The 23,871-nt window shown below is 38.2% G+C and overlaps 1 protein-coding gene across 1 annotated transcript in view; it reads left to right on the top strand.

The window, feature by feature from the left end:
* The window catches only part of LOC117525526 (phenazine biosynthesis-like domain-containing protein 1), a 28,152-nt gene extending 4,462 nt beyond the window's left edge, over positions 1-23,690 (top strand). Inside the window, exons 3-10 of the mRNA XM_034187392.1 lie at positions 808-906; positions 1,856-1,965; positions 5,192-5,221; positions 5,441-5,529; positions 5,815-5,906; positions 21,912-21,995; positions 22,157-22,219; positions 23,297-23,690. Of these exons, the coding sequence (XP_034043283.1) occupies positions 808-906; positions 1,856-1,965; positions 5,192-5,221; positions 5,441-5,529; positions 5,815-5,906; positions 21,912-21,995; positions 22,157-22,219; positions 23,297-23,409 (680 nt within the window). The 3' untranslated portion in view covers positions 23,410-23,690. The remainder of the gene's footprint in view (positions 1-807; positions 907-1,855; positions 1,966-5,191; positions 5,222-5,440; positions 5,530-5,814; positions 5,907-21,911; positions 21,996-22,156; positions 22,220-23,296) is intronic.
* Positions 23,691-23,871: the final 181 nt, after the last annotated feature.

Here is a 23,871-nt window from a genome sequence, read left to right as displayed (position 1 = left end):
TCACTTACATTTCGAGGGAGCGTCCGCTTCGACATATTGGCCAAGTGGTGCATTTCTCTGTGCATGATCCAGCACATAGGTGCCTGAGGGTTGAGGAGCCTAGTGGCTGGAGAAGGCCAAGAGGATGCCCACGCTTCACCTGGCTACAGTTACTTTCAAGAGATGGGGGTGGACCAGTTCTCTGCCTGGGCGGCTGTCATCTGGGACTTAAGGTGGTTCTGTGGTGTCGTGAATGTGACAATATGCAGCACAAGTGCATGTTCCCAGATTTGACTTGACTTGATGAAATTCTATGGGCCTTCTGCATTTTTCTTCATCCAACCTTTCTGATGAAGTCCAGTCAGAACAAATCAGCTGTCACTATGCAAATTCTGGGGGTTGTATAACTTGTAACTACTTAGAAAATGCTGTCCGAGAAACTGGCTTACAGACAATTTGCAAATCAGACTACAACAATTGTCTTACAGCTTAAATGCAGCCTATTTTTTTTAAATCAAGTGCAATTCATTTTCTATATATGTATGCATTAGATTGATGATAAGGTATATGAGTGGACCCTCTCTCTCTCTCTGTGTGTGATCTTCAACCGCTTACTCCAATTAAGGTTCCCGGGGGGCTACAGCCGTCATAGGGTGTGAGGCATGAATGGACCCCTTTAACACAAAATCTTTTAGGTTCTAAAAATAAATAACATTAATAAGCTTTTATTCATCAGCCATGTTTTTTTTTTTTGTTTTTTTTTTTGTGATTAACAATATTTTTTATAAGTGCTATTCATGCCCAAGTGACAAGGTGACTGACCTCCAGGATCAAGGTTTCGTCTTCGATGGTTCACACCAACTAATGAGGTTGACCTGTGTGGCCACGCTACTCTGGCCTCTGCAGCAGTGCTGTTCCAGGAGAAGCGTAAGCTATAAAACACACAAAGAGTAAATGGAAAAATAATGATTTGTTTAAATTTATGTGTATATATAAATCACTCTGTCATTTGCAAACATCATCCATGCTGCAAACCTACCTCAACTTCCTATAGTACATCTTGCCGCTGTCACTGTCCTCATGCATATCCTGCACTACTCTCACATGCTTCTCTGCCACTCCCGACTTCCTCTTCCAACACGGCTCCTCTCTCAGCATCCTGTCATAATTTTTCTCTAAATCCACAAGCGCACAATGTAAATGCTTCTGGTCCATCAGTGCTCAGAACAAGCACGGCCTCTGTAGCAGTCTTTCTCAGCATTAAATTATATTGCTACTCACAGACCTTCTCAGCCTAGCTTCTGGCACCCCTTCCTTAACTTCATGCTACAGCTGATGAACTATGCCCCTGTAGTTACTACCACTTTGCACATCACCCTTGTTCTTAAAAATCGGTACCAGCACAGTTCTTCTCCACTCCTCCTCTCACTTTCCAATATTTTATTAAAATTCTGCTGCCATCTCTTTTTCCTCTTCATAGCTGTACTCATTTCACCTCTCATCATCTTTATTGTTCAGCTCCTCAAAGTACTCCCACCATTTTTTCCCAACACACTCTCTTTCCTCGTCAGCACGTTTCCATGTGTACAAGACTTATGTGGGCACAAAAAAGGTCTATTTGTTCCCCAGTTGTGCATGCTCATTAAGAAGCTATTTATTATGTTTATTTCATCAACATTTTATATAAATTGATAGATTTTTGGTACAGAAAGAAAAAATAATTGCAAAGCTTTACAAGTTTGATTGCTATGTTGTTACAATTTTCCAGTTTTACTAATGTTTCTACTTCTACAGGAAGTGTGTGAGAAAAAGTGCTGTTACACATAAAACCGTCTGTAGGTACAGGAGTAATGCCTTTAAATGTCATTTTCGTTAGAGAATGTGAATCCCACCATAGTGTTTGAGACAAGGAGTGGAGATCTGTGTGTCACCAAGAAGAATGAAAGTTTCGTCATGGATTTCCCTCTCAACCCTCCCACACAAGCGGTACATTGCTGGAATCATGGTCACTGTCTACTATTAGTTTCACCTCATAGTGTCACATCTCAAGCAATGATTGTAAAATTAAATGACGTGAAAACACACCCAACACTATTGTTAGGAAAAATTACCTAAAAACACTGACACAGACAACAAATGAGACACCAGGGGAGACAATTTTCAGTTTCTAAGATCTTTCTTCATTTAAAGCTTTAAAGGTAGATGTCATACAGAGTTTAAGTTACAGAGTTTGAGGGAGATGATGGTCTAGTGGTTAAGGCATTGGGCTTGAGACCAGAAGATCCTCGGTTCAAATCCCAGCCTGACTGGAAAATCACTAAGGGCCCTTGGGCAAGGTCTTTACTCCCCTATTGGTCCCGTTATGTAGTGAGCTCCTTGTATGGCAGCACCTTCACATCGGGGTGAATGTGAGGCATTATTTGTAAAGCGCTTTGAGCGTCTGATGCAGATGGAAAAGCGCTACATAAATGCAGTCCATTTACCATTTAAGTCTGAAAGACAAATATGAGTACATTCAGTTTTCATGCCACTTACAGTGAGGAAAATAAGTATTTGAACACCCTGCGATTTTGCAAGTTCTCCCACTTACAAATCATGGAGGGGTCTGAAATTTTCATCTTAGGTGCATGTACACTGTGAGAGACATAATCTAAAAAAAATTCCGGAAATCACAATGTATGATTTTTTTCAATAATTTATTTGTATGTTACTGCTGCAAATACGAGGTCTGTCAATAAAGTAACAGACCTTTTTATTTTTTTTAAACTATATGGATTTGATTCATATGTTTTTACGTCAGACAAGCTTGAACCCTCGTGCGCATGCGTGAGTTTTTCCACGCCTGTCGGTGACATCATTTGCCTATGAGCACGCCTTGTGGAAGGAGTGGTCCCACCCCCTCGTCGGATTTTCATTGTCTGGAAATGGCGGAATGATTTGGACTTTTTTTCCATCAGAATTTTTTCAGAAGCTGTTAGAGACTGGCACCTGGAAACCATTTGAAAAATGTATCTGGCTTTCGGTGAAAATGTTATGGGCTTCACAGAGAATAAGGAGTGTTACTACAGCTTTAAGGACGGCTTTAAGGACGCTCAGCACGCCGCGCTCCGAGCTGCGATGATGAGGCAGAAAACACCAGATCATTTCTAAGCTGATGGCTCTGTGGATACGAGACCATCGTGTGCACTTTCTCTGGTTATCACAAGAGCTGGACATCAGCCATTTTGCGTCAGATTTCACTTTTAACAAGAGATTTTGTCATGGAAAGCCGAGTGGAGGCTTCGTGCGTAACGACCGATTCGCTTTTTGAGCGAGACAAAGAACACCTCCGTTTCGGCGTGTCATGGGACAAGTTGGGACATGCCTATCTGGGCTTTCAATGCTTACCAGTCCAGTAAGTATCAGGGAAATTGTGGAGAGCTGGGCTTGCGCACAAGGGTTCAAGTTTGTCGGACGTAAAAACATATGAATCAAATCCATATAGTTTAAAAAAAAATAAAAAGGTCCGTTGCTTTATTGACAGACCTCGTAAGTATTTGAACACCTGTGAAAATCAATGTTAATATTTGTTACAGTAGCCTTTGTTTGCATTTACAGAGGTCAAACGTTTCCTGTAGTTTTTCACCAGGTTTGCACACACTGCAGCAAGGATTTTGGTCCACTCCTCGATACAGATCTTCTCCAGATCTTTCAGGTTTGGAGTTTCACTCCCTCCAAAGATTTTCTATGGAGTTCAAGTCTGGAGACTGGCCAGGCCACTCCAGGACCTTGAAATGCTTCTTACGGAGTCTTGGCTATGGTGGACAGGTTGGAGTGTGAGTGATTGAGTGTGTGAACAGGTGTATTTTATACAGGTAACAAGTTCAAACAGGTGCAATTAATACAGGTAAAGAGTGCAGAATAAGAGGGCTTCTTAAAGAAAAATTAACAGGTCTGTGTGAGCCAGAATTCTTGCTGGTTGGTAGGTGTTCAAATACTTATTTGCAGCAGTAATATACAAATAATTTATTAAAAAAATCATACATTGTGATTTCCGGATATTTTTTTAGATTATGTCTTTCACAGTGGACATTTACCTAAAATGAAAATTTCAGACCCCTCCATGATTTCTAAGTGGGAGAACTTGCAAAACCACAGGGTGTTCAAATACTTATTTTCCTCACTGTATATACAGTCCCAAAGTGTTCCAAAGTCCATTCACTCTCAAAGTCTGTTCCTGATTGATCGTTCATCATACATTGATGAAATAATGTCTCACCTCATCACGTAGCATAACACAGTCTCATACAGCGTTTTCTGCTTCTCCCTTCATCTTGCACTGCTTAATGAATGTCTCGCCTCATCAATCTTAGGGTATTGACATGTTTTGTGTGTTAAAGGTTGTATTGCAGAACATTGCCATGGATGAGGGAAGTAGAGTACAGATGTTGTGTTAAATGCTATCACAGCAAACTTGTACAGCAGTAATAAAATGTCAGTCTATTAGTCAGAATCATTAAGACAAATTATAATGGTTAATATAAATAACAGAGCATTAACATTAACTTTTATAACAACTACACAACAGGGGTAAAAGGAAAGCAGCAGTGATTGCACTCAACAGCATAAACATTTGCTCCTGACATAAGCCTCTAAATAGCCATACACCTACTTACTGAACTTGTTAATCCTTATGTGCCCTCTTGCGCTCTGCAGTCACATTATGCAGGTTTGCTCTGTGGCCCTAGGGTTAAAAAGAAAAGTAGGCAGCCTTTATAACCTTTGCCTACTGAGCTCCTACTTTGTGTAAGAGCCTACATCTTGATGTTAGAAAGTCTACTTCAGTTGAATACTAGTTTCAATTTAATTATATCAGCTGGTTTGTAGGTTTTATTGCACTTGATCACTTTTAATTGTTCTTATGGCTGCAAAATTGTTTTAATGGCTTGATATTTCATTATGTAGAACACTTTGCACAGTTTTTCATCTTGAAAGTAGTATATAAAGTTATTATTAATATTCACTATAATGTGTTACTCACATTATTCACAAGTTATCCCTTCTCTGTCATATTTTCTCATGGCTCAAAAGTTTTACACAATTTGGTCTTCACACGGTAACATTTCTACATTAAATCTGGAGCAGCAGAAGGCCCACATCCAATTTTTTTTAATTAGAAACGTCTGCAGCATTACAAAATATTTTCATCTAAGCTTTGTGCATATTTTTTCAGGATCCTAAAGAGTTCAAAGCTGTCATCAAGGTCAGTAAAACAAGCAGACTCAGAGCACACAGTCTGTGAGTGCAGAAGAAACTACAATAGCTACAGCTCATCTGTGTGTGTGTGTGTGTGTGTGTGTGTGTGTGTGTGTGTGTGTGTGTGTGTGTGTGTGTGTGTGTGTGTGTGTGTGTGTGTGTGTGTGTGTGTGTGTGTGTGTGTGTGTGTGTGTGTGTGTGTGTGTGTGTGTGTGTGTGTGGTCAGGCAGCAGTAGGAGACCACCCAGTCCAGGATGTGTGTCTGAGCACCAGCACAAAGAAACTAATGCTTCGACTGGCTGACAGCTGTGACAGGTTACACTAAAAAACAGTCTGGCAGTAACAGACAGTCAACATACTCAACTCACCTCAAAATGGATCAAAGAATAATTTTTACACTTCAATAAGATGTGTTGTCTTTAATCAGCGCTGTAAAAGCTGCTCATTTTTTTACTGCTGCTGGGCTCTGAGCAGCTTTTACAGCCATCCACAGATTCTAACTACCAACCGCCCAGTATAAAGCGCTGTCACCAGCAAATGCATTGCTTGATGTTCCTCATTTGTATATCGACTTTGTGACTGTATGTGAATTTTGTCCAGGTCAGTGTTGACCAACCTGAAAGTTGAACCTGCTGCTCTCCTGCACAGCGAACAGAGCAGGAGAGTGAGAGGACTGATCATTACCACGATAGGTAAACTGAGGTGGATCATTAACAGTCTACACACTCTTGCCCTGGTCAACAGGTCCAAAATCCATATTTCAGGTGGTTTAAGCACCAGATTTCCAATCCGTAATCTGCAGTGTTTGACGGAGAGTTAAGCGCATTAGTAAAATGATGGTCGCTCTTTATTTCAGGTTTAAGCATGGGTACCAGTGAAAGAAAAGGTGTTGATACTGGCCATCGATCTCTCAGTGATAATGTAATCCATAAAAAATACAGTTTGATGAATGCAAGACACCTCGTCTGAAGTCACAAAGGTCACAGTAAGGTCACACTGCCAATAGTTTATGTGAAAAGTGCCTGCAAGTGATAGGTCTCGGGGCAAAAAGTGGACAGCGAGCTGGATTAAAAAGGCATGACACCAACAGGCTCAACGGGTTTTGACCTATGTACACACCTACAGTTGTGGTTGGACATTGACATACACTCCTCATGGGCATGAATGTCATGAGAATTTTGGGCTTTTAATGATGTTGTTGAACTGTTCTTTTGTCAGACAGGAATGATTGTACAGCACACATCATTAATGACTTTGAAAACAATAATTGGGTGCACAGGTTTTAATTTATTCTGGATCTTCTCCAGGAAGAAACAGATTCCCTGGAGCAGCAGATTATCAACTTTTTTCTTCAAAGCACATTCACATTAATAACAGCGATATTGCAGATTGTCTTTCATTCCCAAAGAAGGACAAGGCCAAACCAGCCATCATTATTAGGTATACAAACAGAAAAGTTAAGAATGATTTGTTGCGGCAGTCCAAGAAGTTGAGAGGTTCTGATGTGTATGTTAATGAACGCCTGACAAAGAAAAACGCTGATATAGCAAGAGAAGCTAGAATTCTTAGGAAACAACAGAAAATACAGGCGACTTGGACAAGAAATTGTAAAGTGATGATTACGTTAAATGGATCACCGGAAGAAGCTAAAGTTATAGTGGTAAGAGAACTCTCGGACTTGGAAAGGTTTAAGTGATGGGTGTTTGTTTATTGGCTTAGTAATGGTTATGGTTATTTTTTTGTTTGTTTGTTTTTTCATTTCATGATGACAGCTGACTCTTTTGAATTTACTTCTGCGCAAGAATTACAGTCTTTTCAGTACACCAAGCATCATATACTAGACCTGGAATATGAGATTGACCCGGACCACCATTTTTATTCTTTTATAAATAGTAATTGTCAGTATTATACGGAATAACAATGAGGGGAATTTCTCAATAATTCACTTTAACAGTAGGAGTTTAGACAAGAATTTTGGGAGTATAAAAAATTATTTAAAACAATTTGGCCAAACTTTCAGTGTAATTGCTATGACGGAAACTTGGCTTGCAGACGTTGATGATATATACTAAGAATTGGAGGGTTACGAATTCAATCATCGGAATAGAAATAAAAGAGGAGGTGGAGTGGCTTTGTATGTTGATAAAAGGTTTAAATATGAAATTAAAGATCAAATGACAATTCAATTCAATTCAATCAATTTTTTTATATAGCGCCAAATCACAACAAACAGTTGCCCCAAGGCGCTTTATATTGTAAGGCAAGGCCATACAATAATTTTGTAAAACCCCAACGGTCAAAACGACCCCCTGTGAGCAAGCACTTGGCTACAGTGGGAAGGAAAAACTCCCTTTTAACAGGAAGAAACCTCCAGCAGAACCAGGCTCAGGGAGGGGCAGTCTTCTGCTGGGACTGGTTGGGGCTGAGGGAGAGAACCAGGAAAAAGACATGCTGTGGAGGGGAGCAGAGATCGATCACTAATGATTAAATGCAGAGTGGTGCATACAGAGCAAAAAGAGAAAGAAACAGTGCATCATGGGAACCCCCCAGCAGTCTACGTCTATAGCAGCATAACTAAGGGATGGTTCAGGGTCACCTGATCCAGCCCTAACTATAAGCTTTAGCAAAAAGGAAAGTTTTAAGCCTAATCTTAAAAGTAGAGAGGGTGTCTGTCTCCCTGATCTGAATTGGGAGCTGGTTCCACAGGAGAGGAGCCTGAAAGCTGAAGGCTCTGCCTCCCATTCTACTCTTACAAACCCTAGGAACTACAAGTAAGCCTGCAGTCTGAGAGCGAAGCGCTCTATTGGGGTGATATGGTACTACGAGGTCCCTAAGATAAGATGGGACCTGATTATTCAAAACCTTATAAGTAAGAAGAAGAATTTTAAATTCTATTCTAGAATTAACAGGAAGCCAATGAAGAGAGGCCAATATGGGTGAGATATGCTCTCTCCTTCTAGTCCCCGTCAGTGCTCTAGCTGCAGCATTTTGAATTAACTGAAGGCTTTTTAGGGAACTTTTAGGACAACCTGATAATAATGAATTACAATAGTCCAGCCTAGAGGAAATAAATGCATGAATTAGTTTTTCAGCATCACTCTGAGACAAGACCTTTCTGATTTTAGAGATATTGCGTAAATGCAAAAAAGCAGTCCTACATATTTGTTTAATATGCGCTTTGAATGACATATCCTGATCAAAAATGACTCCAAGATTTCTCACAGTATTACTAGAGGTCAGGGTAATGCCATCCAGAGTAAGGATCTGGTTAGACACCATGTTTCTAAGATTTGTGGGGCCAAGTACAATAACTTCAGTTTTATCTGAGTTTAAAAGCAGGAAATTAGAGGTCATCCATGTCTTTATGTCTGTAAGACAATCCTGCAGTTTAGCTAATTGGTGTGTGTCCTCTGGCTTCATGGATAGATAAAGCTGGGTATCATCTGCGTAACAATGAAAATTTAAGCAATACCGTCTAATAATACTGCCTAAGGGAAGCATGTATAAAGTGAATAAAATTGGTCCTAGCACAGAACCTTGTGGAACTCCATAATTAACTTTAGTCTGTGAAGAAGATTCCCCATTTACATGAACAAATTGTAATCTATTAGACAAATATGATTCAAACCACCGCAGCGCAGTGCCTTTAATACCTATGGCATGCTCTAATCTCTGTAATAAAATTTTATGGTCAACAGTATCAAAAGCAGCACTGAGGTCTAACAGAACAAGCACAGAGATGAGTCCACTGTCCGAGGCCATAAGAAGATCATTTGTAACCTTCACTAATGCTGTTTCTGTACTATGATGAATTCTAAAACCTGACTGAAACTCTTCAAATAGACCATTCCTCTGCAGATGATCAGTTAGCTGTTTTACAACTACCCTTTCAAGAATTTTTGAGAGAAAAGGAAGGTTGGAGATTGGCCTATAATTAGCTAAGATAGCTGGGTCAAGTGATGGCTTTTTAAGTAATGGTTTAATTACTGCCACCTTAAAAGCCTGTGGTACATAGCCAACTAACAAAGATAGATTGATCATATTTAAGATCGAAGCATTAAATAATGGTAGGGCTTCCTTGAGCAGCCTGGTAGGAATGGGGTCTAATAAACATGTTGATGGTTTTGGATGAAGTAACTAATGAAAATAACTCAGACAGAACAATCGGAGAGAAAGAGTCTAACCAAATACCGGCATCACTGAAAGCAGCCAAAGATAACGATACGTCTTTGGGATGGTTATGAGTAATTTTTTCTCTAATAGTTAAAATTTTGTTAGCAAAGAAAGTCATGAAGTCATTACTAGTTAAAGTTAATGGAATACTCAGCTCAATAGAGCTCTGACTCTTTGTCAGCCTGGCTACAGTGCTGAAAAGAAACCTGGGGTTGTTCTTATTTTCTTCAATTAGTGATGAGTAGAAAGATGTCCTAGCTTTACGGAGGGCTTTTTTATAGAGCAACAGACTCTTTTTCCAGGCTAAGTGAAGATCTTCTAAATTAGTGAGACGCCATTTCCTCTCCAACTTACGGGTTATCTGCTTTAAGCTACGAGTTTGTGAGTTATACCACAGAGTCAGACACTTCTGATTTAAAGCTCTCTTTTTCAGAGGAGCTACAGCATCCAAAGTTGTCTTCAATGAGGATGTAAAACTATTGACGAGATACTCTATCTCCCTTACAGAGTTTAGGTAGCTACTCTGCACTGTGTTGGTATATGGCATTAGAGAACATAAAGAAGGAATCATATCCTTAAACCTAGTTACAGCGCTTTCTGAAAGACTTCTAGTGTAATGAAACTTATTCCCCACTGCTGGGTAGTCCATCAGAGTAAATGTAAATGCTATTAAGAAATGATCAGACAGAAGGGAGTTTTCAGGGAATACTGTTAAGTCTTCTATTTCCATACCAGAAGTCAGAACAAGATCTAAGATATGATTAAAGTGGTGGGTGGACTCATTTACTTTTTGAGCAAAGCCAATAGAGTCTAATAATAGATTAAATGCAGTGTTGAGGCTGTCATTCTCAGCATCTGTGTGGATGTTAAAATCGCCCACTATAATTATCTTATCTGAGCTAAGCACTAAGTCAGACAAAAGGTCTGAAAATTCACAGAGAAACTCACAGTAATGACCAGGTGGATGATAGATAATAACAAATAAAACTGTTTTTTGGGACTTCCAATTTGGATGGACAAGACTAAGAGACAAGCTTTCAAATGAATTAAAGCTCTGTCTGGGTTTTTGATTAATTAATAAGCTGGAATGGAAGATTGCTGCTAATCCTCCGCCCCGGCCCGTGCTACGAGCATTCTGACAGTTAGTGTGACTCGGGGGTGTTAACTCATTTAAACTAACATATTCATCCTGCTGTAACCAGGTTTCTGTTAGGCAGAATAAATCAATATGTTGATCAATTATTATATCATTTACCAACAGGGACTTAGAAGAGAGAGACCTAATGTTTAATAGACCACATTTAACTGTTTTAGTCTGTGGTGCAGTTGAAGGTGCTATATTATTTTTTCTTTTTGAATTTTTATGCTTAAATAGATTTTTGCTGGTTATTGGTAGTCTGGGAGCAGGCACCGTCTCTACGGGGATGGGGTAATGAGGGGATGGCAGGGGGAGAGAAGCTGCAGAGAGGTGTGTAAGACTACAACTCTGCTTCCTGGTCCCAACCCTGGATAGTCACGGTTTGGAGGATTTAAGAAAATTGGCCAGATTTCTAGAAATGAGAGCTGCTCCATCCAAAGTGGGATGGATGCCGTCTCTCCTAACAAGACCAGGTTTTCCCCAGAAGCTTTGCCAATTATCTATGAAGCCCACCTCATTTTTGGACACCACTCAGACAGCCAGCAATTCAAGGAGGACATGCGGCTAAACATGTCACTCCCGGTCCGATTGGGGAGGGGCCCAGAGAAAACTACAGAGTCCGACATTGTTTTTTGCAAAGTTACACACCGATTTAATGTTAATTTTAGTGACCTCCGATTGGCGTAACCGGGTGTCATTACTGCCGACGTGAATTACAATCTTACCAAATTTACGCTTAGCCTTAGCCAGCAGTTTCAAATTTCCTTCAATGTCGCCTGCTCTGGCCCCCGGAAGACAACTGACTATGGTTGCTGGTGTCGCTAACTTCACATTTCTCAAAACAGAGTCGCCAATAACCAGAGTTTGATCCTCGGCGGGTATGTCGTCGAGTGGGGAAAAACAGTTAGAGATGTGAACGGGTTGGCGGTGTACACGGGGCTTCTGTTTAGTGGCCGTGGATAATTTTTTGGAACGTATTACAATTGAAATAGGTATGGAAAAAGGTAAAAATAGAATTATTAGTTGCATATACAGAACTCCAGGCTCTAAAATTGAAGAATTTCAAAATTGGATAGAGAAGCATTTTTCACAATTGGGTAATAAGTGTGTATTTGTCTATGGTGATATAAATATTGATCTCTTAAATCCATATCAACATAAAGTGACAGAGGATTTCATTAATACCATGTACCGCTTAAATTTGTATCCAAAAATTGCTAGGCCTTCAAGAATAACTTCTCAGTCAGCTACTCTCATTGATAATATATTTACTAATGATATTGATACCAAAACATCAAGTGGATTATTGATCAATGATATTGGTGACCACCTACCAATTTTTATAGTAACTGATCTAAAATTAAATAAGAAATGTGATGAGAAAATACAATATCATACACTACTGTAAACTGAAGAAGCTATTACTGCCTTAAAAATGATTTACATCTGCAGGATTGGAATTCTATTTATGCAGAGCATGATGCTAATTTAGCATACGTATGCCAAATTTGAAAATATATTCCTTGATATATACAACAAAAACTGTCCAATTATACAGTACAGTGTAAATAATAAATACAAGGAGTGTCCATGGATAACAAAAGGGCTGCAAAAGGTTTGCAAGAAGAAAAATATGATATATAGAGAGTTTATTAGAAACAAATCAAGAGAGACTGAGATTAAATATAAGGACTATAAAAATAAATTAACAACCATTATGCAGAACTGAAAAAAAATCATACTTTGCAAAAGTACTAAACGATAATAAATACAACATAAAGGAAACATGGAACATACTGAATAGTATTATAGCAAATAAACCAAAGGCAAAGAACTACCCAAAATACTTTACTTATAAAAACAAGGATGAATACAACATGAACCAAGTTGTGAACAGGTTCAATAATTTTTTTGCTAATGTTGGGCCAGATTTTTGATAACTGGCCTTCGTGCTGGGGCCGCCGTGGCTTGCTGATGCCAGACGGCCTCCACTCTACTGGGGAAGGCACCGCCATCTTGTCTGCAAACATAGATAGAGCTCTACAGGGAGGGTAACATTAGGAATCTACAGCAGGCCACAGAGCAGGTGATTAGACCCTGCAAGGATTATGACAAATGTGGGTGTGGAATCTATTAGTTTAGCGGGGAATTTAGTGCAGAAAATCCACTATGGTGATAGTGCAGTTTATTTGCCAGGGAGGGACTTTCAACAAGTTGAGACTGTGGCCTGCTTCGGTAGTCGTGTCCATAAAAATCATAGAGGGATATGCTTTCCAAACTTAATACCCATTACTATATTGGATGATGCTGAAATTGAGGATGGCCCAGTGGTTGTTCCAGCAATAGCAAAGATTTTGCTACCTACAACGCGCATGGAATGTCTTAAACCTAAACATCTAAACCTACTTCTAGGCATCTTATATATGCTACTCTGGAACCTCCCCTAAACCCAAACAGTTCAACTGTCAACCCCACTGAGGTCCTTAGACTGGGTCTCATTAACATAAGATCACTGTCCTCAAAATCATTGTTGATCAATGATCTAATTATTGATCATCATTTAGATATGATTGGGCTATGTGAAACCTGGCTTAAACCTACAGCTGTCCTCCCCTTAAATGAGGCCTGCCCACCAGCATATACATTTAGTCATGTCCCTCGTGATGCGAAGCAAGGCGGGGGTGTTGCTCTTATTTATAAATCTAGGTTTAGCTTATTAGCTGTTGGGGGTTACAAATATCACTCGATCGAGCATCTGATTCTCCGCTCTGCTCAGGATATTACACATTGCCAAGGTCAGAAGAATAAAAATCAGTCGCATTACTTTGTCACTGTATATAGGCCTCCTGGCCCATATTCTGAATTCTTAGATGAATTTGGTGCGTTCATCTCTAACTTGTCAACTAGTGTAGATAACATTCTGATCATTGGTGACTTTAACATTCATATAAATAAGCCTTCTGATCCCCTCTGCAAATCATTTATGGAAATTTTGGATGAATTAGGATTTCGGCAATGCATTCGGGATTCGACGCACATTAGTGGAAATACCCTGGATCTGGTTCTCGCACGTGGTATTGCTGTCACGAATACTGACATCATGCCTCTTACATCAGTGGTGTCTGATCACTCACTTAAGTTTACAGTTTCGCTGCCATGTTTAGTGGAACAACAACCTTATATATCATTACGGCGATGCATCAACTCCTCAACTAAGACTGAACTCGAAGCTAGACTGCCTGATGTCTTAGCTTCACATTTGACAAATACCCAGTCAGTAGACAGACTTGTGGATAGTTTAAACTCAGTGCTCAAAACTACACTCTACATGATTGCACCACCTGTGTTAAAACCACGCTCCCCCAAATCACAGTCACCTTGGTTCAATGATTATCTGCGTGACCTCAAGCATAAAGCAGGAGGTCTAGAATGGAAATGGCGTTGTTCAAAATTAGAAGTATTTCACCTTGCGTGGTGTGATGCTATCTTAGACTATAAGCATGCATTATTGGCTACAAAGCGGACTTACTTCTCTGATTTGATCAACAAAAACAAGCATAACTCAAAGTTCTTGTTCGACACGGTGGCAACACTTATGCATGGACAACCACCTGTAGTTCGCTCTCCTTTAACAGCACAAGATTTCCTGGATTACTTTGGGAAGAAAATAGAAGACATCAGGTTAAACATATCCCGGCATGCCTTAACCCAGCCACTACACCCTGCTATTGAGGTGGGCGCCACTACTGAGGTATTACCTAGATTTACAGAATTTGATAGTATCTCACTAGGCATGCTGCCAAACCTATAATGTCAACAAAGAGCACAACCTGTTTATTTGATCTTATACCAACAAAACTGTTTAAGGACCTGTGGCCCACTCTTGGGCCGACTGTGCTGGAAATTATTAATCTTTCTTTAACTTCTGCATCTGTTCCTAAATGTTTCACATCTACAGTGATTAAACCATTACTTAAGAAACCTAATCTTGACCCTAGTGTATTGACAAACTATCGGCGATATCAAATCTATCATTTTTCTTTAAAATTCTGGAAAAAGTGGTGTCGTGGCAGGTCGTAGACTAGCTTACTGAGAATAATCTCTTTGAGCCACTGCAGTCTGCTTTTAGAAAATATCATTCCACAGAGACGGCTCTAACTAAAGTGATGAATGATCTTCTGCTTACAATGGATTCAGACACCACTACAGTTCTGTTGCTGTTAGATCTCAGTGCTGCATTTGATACAGTGGCTCATCATATTCTACTTGATAGGCTGGAAAATCATTTTGGGATTACTGGGAGTGCCCTTGCATGGCTGATGTCATACTTGACAAGTCGTTCTGTGTTTTGTACAGTAACACTACCTCTAACCTTAGTGACATGAAATTTGGGGTTCCACAGGGGTCTGTCTTAGGCCCCCTGCTTTTCTCCCTTTATATAGCACCCCTTGGGCACATATTGCGGCGTTCTGGGATTACCTTTCACTGCTATGCAGATGATACTCAGTTATACATGCCGATAACTGCTGGTAATCTCGTTCACATAAAATCCTTAGAAGATTGCCTTGCAGCAGTGAGAAGTTGGATGTCTAGAAACTTCCTACATTTAAACTCTGATAAGACTGAAATGATGGTTCTTGGTCCAGTGAGACATCGACATCAATTTGACCAGTTAACGCTCAGCCTTGGATCGTGTGTCATACATCACACCGACAAAGTGAGGAACCTTGGGGTAATCTTTGATCCTTCGTTGTCCTTTGGCCTCCATATTAGAAACATTACTAGGACTGCTTTCTTCCACCTGCGAAATATAGCGAAGATTTGTCCCATCCTGTCTGCAATGTTCTATTTTCTGGTTTACCGCAGTCTAGCATTAGGGGTCTCCAATTGGTTCACAATGCTGCAGCCAGACTTTTGACACGAAGCAGAAAGTTCGACCACATTACACCCATTTTGGCATCCCTTCACTGGCTTCCTGTCCCAGTGAGATCAGATTTTAAGGTTCTGCTACTAACCTATAAAATTATTCATGGACTCGCACCTCCCTACCTAGCTTACCTAATTAAACCTGTACCGGCCCGGGCTTTACGTTCTCAGGGTGCAGGACTACTTTGTGTCCCTAAGGTGAATAAGAAGTCTGCGGGTCACAGAGCTTTCTCTTATCATGCCCCTGTTCTGTGGAATGATCTCCCTGCATCAATAAAACAGTCAGATTCTGTGGAGACTTTCAAGTCCAGACTTTACTCTTTTAATTAATTTATTAGTAATTGGAGCGGGCTGCGGCCTCAACTTTACCTAAATTTTGGGTCTTTTAGTGAAGTTTAGGGCTAGTGGCCGGCGATCACCTTAGTATTTCTAATGCTGGCAAATTATACAGTATTTTTTGTCTTTCTGATGCCTGATTCTGTTTTTTCTCTCTGTTTAAGGTGCAGCTCCATCCAGAGATGGGAGTTGTATTCGTGTTGGCGATCCTCCTGTCCTGTGCGCCAATAGCATTTCTTGTATATTCATCTGTGAATTGTTCTGTAATTTATTTTTGTAGCATGGCCCAAGCAGAGAGTCACCCCTTTGAGTCTGGTCTGCTTGAGGTTTCTTCCTCAGAGGGAGTTTTTCCTTACCACTGTTGCTCTAGGGGTTGGTAAGGTTAGACCTTACCTGTGTGAAGCGCTTTGAGGCAACTCTGTTGTGATTTGGCACTATATAAATGAAAATAAATTGAAATTGAAATTTGGCAGCTAACATTCCACATAGCCCATGGGAAAATCATAAATTAATTGACACAAATCCATATACAATGTTTCTTGGCCCAGATGATGAGAGGGAAATTATTAAGGTAGTCAGTACATGTAAAAGCAGTCAGCTGATCATAATGATGTACATATGTCCTTAGTAAAGCAAATAATTACAGAAATTGCTAAACCATTAACATATATATTTAATAAATCATTTCCAACTGAAATTGTCCCAAATGGTATGAAAATAGCAAAAGTGATACCTTTATTCAAATCTGGTGACAAGCATCTTTTTACTAACTGTAGGCCTGTGTCTTTATTGTCACAATTTTCAAAGATATTGGGAAAAACTTTACAATAATAGATTGGATAAATTTAATGAACGACACAACTTGCTTAATAATGGTCAATATAGGTTTCGAGCAAAAAGGTCCACAGCACTGGCTTTGTTTGGTGCAATAGAAGAGATTAATAAACATGTGGACCAAAGGAAAATAGTGTTAGAATTATTTGTTACTTAAAAAAGGCTTTTGACACACTCAATCACAACGTATTATTTCAAAAGTTGGAGCTTTATGGGATCAGAGGAGTGGCTTTGAATTGGATTAAAGGCTATTTACAAAACCGGAAACAGTTTGTTAAACTTGGGGACTGCTGTTCTTCGTATCTGGACATCGTTTGTAGGGTTCCTCAGGGTTCTATGTTGGCACCAAAATGATTTATATTGTATATCAATGATTTATGCAAGTCTCGGATGTGTTTAAAGCAGTTCTCTTTGCAGATGACACAAACATATTTTGTTCAGGAGATAATTTGCAACAATTATTAGTTGATTTGGGATCTGAAATGATAAAGTTGAAGAGATGGTTCGATATGAACAAATTGTCATTAAATTAGTCTAAAACCAAAATAATGTTATTTGGAAACCATAAAAAAGATGAACAAATACAGTTAAACATACAGGGGGTAAACATAGTATGTGTCAAAGAGAACAAATTGTTAGGTGTGATCATCGATGATAGAGTCAACAGGAAAGCTCATATTCAACATATTCAAAAGAAAGTATCAAAAAGTATTGCAATATTAAATAGGGCAAAGCATATTCTTGATGGTAAATCACTACATACTCAGTACTGCACATTGATTGCACCTTATTTGACTTACTGTGCTGAAGTATGGGGCAATAACTATAAAACTACTACTACATTATTCATCCTTCAAAAAAGAGCATTAAGAATAATTCAGAGAACAAAGTCAAGCCATACCCACATTTCAAACTATCTAGTCGTGCAGAAAAAAAATACTGTATGGGCAGTCAAGTTCACAAACAAAACATTTTAACTCAATTACACAGAATTTTTATATTCCTTACATGGGGCTGGAAATTTGACCTCTGTCTGATTTTTTTAGCTATCCTAAACAAAATCAAATCACCTCTTCCCATCCAGCAGCCTAATTATGTCAAGTTTTGTATTTGGTGGAGTTCCTAAGGTATCTTGCTAGCATACATACAAACATAGTTACAAAGACAACAAAGCCATCACAAGTGCATAAGCCTCTAGCAGTGTTGCTAATTATTACTGATGAAAGGGTTTAGGAAAACTGGACATTTTAGCTAGTTGAACTACTTTTTATCCCCCTGAAAACACCTTGTTAAAAATACCTTGTTAACCCACCTGAGATTCTTCATTGCTTACAAGCTATCTGCCAAACAACATCATGGTGTTATAATATTAGGAATATTATTCTGATGTACGTCACCAGTGGTGGACAGAATTAACCAAAAAGTTAGCTTCAACAACTAAACTTACTCAAAATTTAACTATGAAAACGTTATACAGATGAACAACTAAAACATTTAGCTGAAGATGCCAATAACCACCAACTTTTATGATACAAATTTAGGTTGTTGTTCAGTTTGTTTTTGGGGGGAGCTCTAAAATCCTGAAAAACAGACCTAAAGAGGTGAAATTTTAATGTTGTAGTATCAACATATAGATTCCAAAAGAGTTTTAGCATGCCAAGATCTGACAGTGATTAAGAGGTTTCCATTCAACATACATTTTATTCACAGTACAAAAAGTGCTAAATGATTAAGAAATATTAAGAAATAAAATACACATGGAAATGATTTTAATAACCTAATTAAGGCATTTACTCTGACTTGACCTCCTGCTCCTCCGTGTCCTCGAGGTGATTCCTGTTGCCTTCATGTGTGTTTTTTTTTGGTATTTATTTTCTTTTACTTTATGTGTACATACTTTGCACAGTTGTTCTGCGACTGTCCCTTTTCTTCTGTAGCATCATAAATTTCCCTGTTGTGGGACTAATAAAGGATCATCTTAATTTCACTTGAAATGAATTAGTGGATATAAGCTACAACAATAATAAAGTAAGGATTTTAGGGGTTTACAGCATTTTTAACCATTAAAGCTATCAGAACTAAATTTACTGGAAGCTAACTGGTCCGCTATTGGTTTTCAAAGTTAACTGAAAAACTAACACTGCACTAACAGTCACAGTGGTCGTTATAGCAGAGTTCCTGTCATCTGTAGCGGCAGAGTTCCTGTCATCTGTAGCGGCAGAGTGCAGGTGGTGACGTCAGGTACGTCATTTATCAATGCTAATGACAGGGAAAATAATTAATTGAAAGATACAACAGTTTTAGCGCAACATTAAACTGTTAGCTCTGGCTCTGATGGGAGTTTAAAAAGTTGACTTTTTAAGTAAGTACCTTTTAATAGCACCTTTCACAGATATGGAATCAAAGTGCTTCACAAATATTTTCTGAAATATCACACACCTTGTTCACGTTTACCTGATTAAAACCAGGTGACTCTGTGCACTTAAATAATCCATCTCTTGTTGTCCATTTTTCCTACTGATTAAAGATAAAACAACACCCACTTTTGTCATTGCTGCAGTAAGAAACAAAAGTTGTTTTTTAATCTTTTGTTGGCAGCCAGAGGTGGCGTAATTTTTCCATCAATCTCTTATTGAAAACAATTGAAAATATGGTTTCTATCTGCCGCTTACAGCAGATGTGAATGCAGCACAATCCAGAAGTGAAAAATGTAGCAGTTCAGTTCACGACTGCACGTCACAATACAAAATGCAAATAAAACAAATATACCATTTATGGACAGATCGGATAAAAAGATCTAGATAAACAGCCGCAACTGATTTTCCATGTTATTTGGCAGCCATCAATATTTTGTAAAAAAAAATGAAATATATATCATCACAATTATATTAGGCATACAATATACAAATAATGACTGTTTATGAGTTCAATGGTATGAATATTTCATGAGGTGAACGGTGGAATGTTCCATTCAATGAGGCGAAGGTTGCCAGATGCTCTCTTATGCAACAGACCAATTTGCCAGCTAATAGAATTAATAAATGTAATAGTTTGACTGTGTTGAATGCTTGGTCTCCAAAGTAAAGGTCAAACAATGTTGACGTCCATTGGATTATGTGAAATGTGACATATGTTACCCTGTAACATGATAATTAAGCATGACACATGGTCCAAACTATTCCTTTTAAAAAACCGTATTAACTCAACCAAAAATGTGCACCACGTTTGATCAAAATTACAGCAAATTTAATGTTTGATCCCTGTACAAACTGAAATTGACTTTTTCACCATTTTTGCTGTTTTTACCGCATAACATTCAGTTATAGATAGTCCAAAATACCCCTTTTTGGAATCTTTGTGATCAAACAAATAATGTGGTATTTTTTTTAATTGAATTAGAATTTTGAATTGAACTGAATTTTGAATTGAATTTATTTATTTATCCAGCACAGAGCTGAGCAACAACAAAGGCAATAACAAAACATAAAAGAAACAACGTACGAAAACCCGTGTGGCGGAAAGGGTGAAGGCAGAAGCAAAGCTTATAAGCACCCTCCCTTATACCATTAAATATAAGGAATGTATATATATATATATATATATATATATATATACTTACATACACACCTACACATATGGTCATAATAGCTGTACAAGAAAAGAGAGAAAAGAAAAGGAAGAAAGTGCATAAACAATTTAACTTAATCACAAAATTTCAAAGCACAACCAAACAAGTAAGAGTGAACAGTGACAAAATGTAAACCTAATCCTTCAACCTATAACGGGTAAATATATTGTTTTTGTAAAGCCTTTTAAAACCAACCAACGTACCAAGTATTTTAATATTATCAGGACAATTATTCCAAATATTAACACCCCTGACAGAAACACGACTTTTAACAGTAGTATGGATCTTCAATTTCTCAAATAATAATGTTCCTCTCAAACTGTAGCTGGAGTCTCTCATTTTAAACAGATTCTGGACATGTAGAGGCAAAAGCTTATTTTTAACTTTATACATAATCTGTACTGTAATATAATCAACCAAGACCCAGAATTTTAAAATTTGCAGACAAGCAAATAACGAATTTGTTGGCTCTCAATATGGTTTATTACTAATAATTCTTATAGCTTTCTTTTGCAACAGAAAAACTGCTTTAGTATTAGTTCTGTATGTATTTCCCCAAACCTCGACACAATATGTCATATATGAAACAAGTAATGCATGATATAAAGTGGTCAATGCATGTTGGGTGAGGAAGTCCTGGGCTTTGTGCAGAACTGCAATGGCTTTTGACATTTTAGTTTTAACATAGTTAATATGTGTTTTCCAGCTTAATCTATCATCAATATGAACACCAAGAAATTTTGTATCTGTTACAATTTCAATATCATGTAGTAATAGTTTTTTGCTTAAATTCCTGGACTTATTCCCAAATATCATACACTTAGTTTTACCAAAATAGAGCGATAATTTATTTAAATCAAACCATTTTTTAAATTTATGTAATTCGTTCTCCATCTTGTCCAGGAGCTGTCCCAAATGATCCCCACTACAAAACACAGTCGTATCGTCCGCAAATAAAATACAACTTACATACTTAGAAACCAAACATATATCATTAATATACAAAAGGAACAACAGTGGCCCAAGGACTGAACCCTGGGGCACCCCACAAGTAATCTTCTAAAACTCAGAATTTGTCCCACCAAAGTGGACACACTGATACCTAATGTCTAAGTAGCTCGCTATCCAGTCATGTGCCAATCCCCTGATACCATACTTCTGTAATTTGTCCAATAGCAAGGTATGATCTATAGTATCAAATGCTTTCTGTAAATCAAAATTTTTTGATTTACAGAATCAAAAAAATCAAAATCAAAATAAATCAAATGTAAATCAAAATATTTTTTTGATTTACATAATTTTTCAATATGACTGCAGCATTTTTAAATTTTGATCCCTGTATAATTCTTCAATTGACCCCTACCTGGCTGCCTATTCAAAATTCAAGTGGCCAAACAGACTTTCAAAAGCATAATGTCTAAGGAGTATTTGTGTTGGATTTGGTCCTTCGATCACTATTTGAAGGATTCCTCTGTAAATATTCTGTTATCTGCTGCACTAAAGGGAGGGTAATGTGACTGGCCCTACATGTACTGTCCAATCAACAAGTAGCATGAGCAGGATTTGATATTTGCAGCTAGCTCTGTATCCACTGAGCTATTTGTTCTAGAGTGAAAACTTTCTGTTGTATTAAGTGTCCTCTGACTAAATGTTTGTCAACAGGATCCCCAGTCTGCCAGCCAGGATACGACTTTTACTCCAGATATTTTTCTCCATGGAACGGGATTCCTGAGGATCCTGTAACTGGTATGACACCTGCTAAAGCGTTCCTGTTAAAACAGCTACACCACACTACGTACAGAAAAGACTGCTTCAGATGTTGAAAATTATGGAAAGTTGCTGTGAATTTCATATTTGTTTTAAAAATTCTGCAGCCAATTTGTGGATTTCTTGTTTTGTCTGTCCAGGTTCGGCTCACACAGTCTTGGGCAGCTACTGGTCCAAAAAACTAGGAAAGAAGAAATTGCTTGGTAATTATTGCAACCATTTCCACAATAAAATGATGGATTTGAGCATCTCATCAATTATAGTGCAGCAGATAACAGAATAATTAGAGGAATCCTTCAAATGGTGATACAAGCACCAAATTTGGCAAAAGTACACCTTAGATATTGCTCTTTTGGAAAAAACCGACAGGCCACTTGAATTTTCAATAGGCGGCCATGTAGGGGTCAATTGAAGAATTACATAGGGGTCAAAATATAAAAATGCTCCAGTCATATTGAAAATTATACCACATTATTTGTCTGATTGTAAAGATTCCAAAAAGGTATAGTTTGGACTATCTATGACTGAATTCTATAGAGTTATGGGGTAATAACAACAAGAATGGTGACAAAGTTCAGTTTCACTTTTGTACAGGGGTCAAAAGTTAGAGTTGCTCCAATTTTGTTCAAAGGTGATGCAAATTAATGGTTGAGTTAATAGGGTTTCAAAAATGAATAGTTTGCACCAGGTATCATGCTTAGTTATCACGTTACGGGGTAACATATGTCCAAAGACCAAAGACCAAACATTCAACACAGTCAAAACTATTTAATTTATTAATCCAAGTAGCTCAATCAACAATTTGCACCATTTTTACTAAAATTGGAGCAACTTTAACCTTTGACCCCTGTACAAACTTAAATTGACCTTTGTCACCATTCTTAAGGTTTTTACCCCATAACTCCATAACATTCAGTCATAGATTGTCCAAACTATACCTTTTTGGAATCTTTATGATCAGACAAATAATGTGGTATAGTTTTCAATATGATTGGAGCATTTTTATATTTTAACCCCTGTGTAATTCTTTAATTGACCCCTACGTGGCCGCCTACTGAAAATTGAAGTGGCCCGTCATTTTTTTCAAAAGAGCAATGTCTAAGGAGAATTTGTGTTTTGGTGCTTGTATCACCATGTGAAGTATTGTTTCAGTTATCTGCTGCACTATTACTAACCCAACATAACCAGAGGAAGTATTTTCCTTCCTTTAAAAATATTAAACTTTAGTAAAGCCAGTAGCTGTTGACCACAAATTGACCAGCTCTTTATCCCGTGTGCAGCTTACCAGTGCTCCAGTCGAGGTGGAGAGCTGGAACTTTGTGTGAGGGATGATGGAAGAATCAACATATCTGGCCAAACCGTCACCGTCCTGAAAGGAACAATCACAGTGTAGCCACAGACACATTAGCAAAGAGTTTAAGTTTGGAAGACAGTCAAACAAGTATTCAGAACTGTGAAGCTCACCCATGTTCTGCTGCTTGGTGGCAGTAAATCTTCTGTGATGAAAGACTTGAAGAAACAAACTGATCCACCGCTGTACTTGGAACTGATAAATAAGTTTATGAAAAAAAATAACAACAAATGCACAAGTGTCTATACTTGAAGATGATGGACCAGAACTATTTTCCTTCATGCACATCTTCACATGGTGTGCTAGTTCAGAGAAGTTTTATTGAAATCTACCAAACAGCTTAAAAGGAGCTGCACTTAAAATGCCTAAAAAGTATTCACACCCTTGGGCTTTTATTTCCATCATTTCAAGAGAAAGAAAAAACGTTATTCAGTTTTCTCTCTCTCTATATATATATATATGCTATGGAAAAGATCAGAGTGGCTTGACCAGTCATGTCTCAGC

Source organism: Thalassophryne amazonica, chromosome 2 (genome assembly GCF_902500255.1).
Source record: "Thalassophryne amazonica chromosome 2, fThaAma1.1, whole genome shotgun sequence".
Classification (NCBI taxonomy): Eukaryota; Metazoa; Chordata; class Actinopteri; order Batrachoidiformes; family Batrachoididae; genus Thalassophryne; species Thalassophryne amazonica.
Note: the sequence above shows the minus strand (reverse complement) of the source record. Positions and strands in the feature narration are given on the sequence as shown.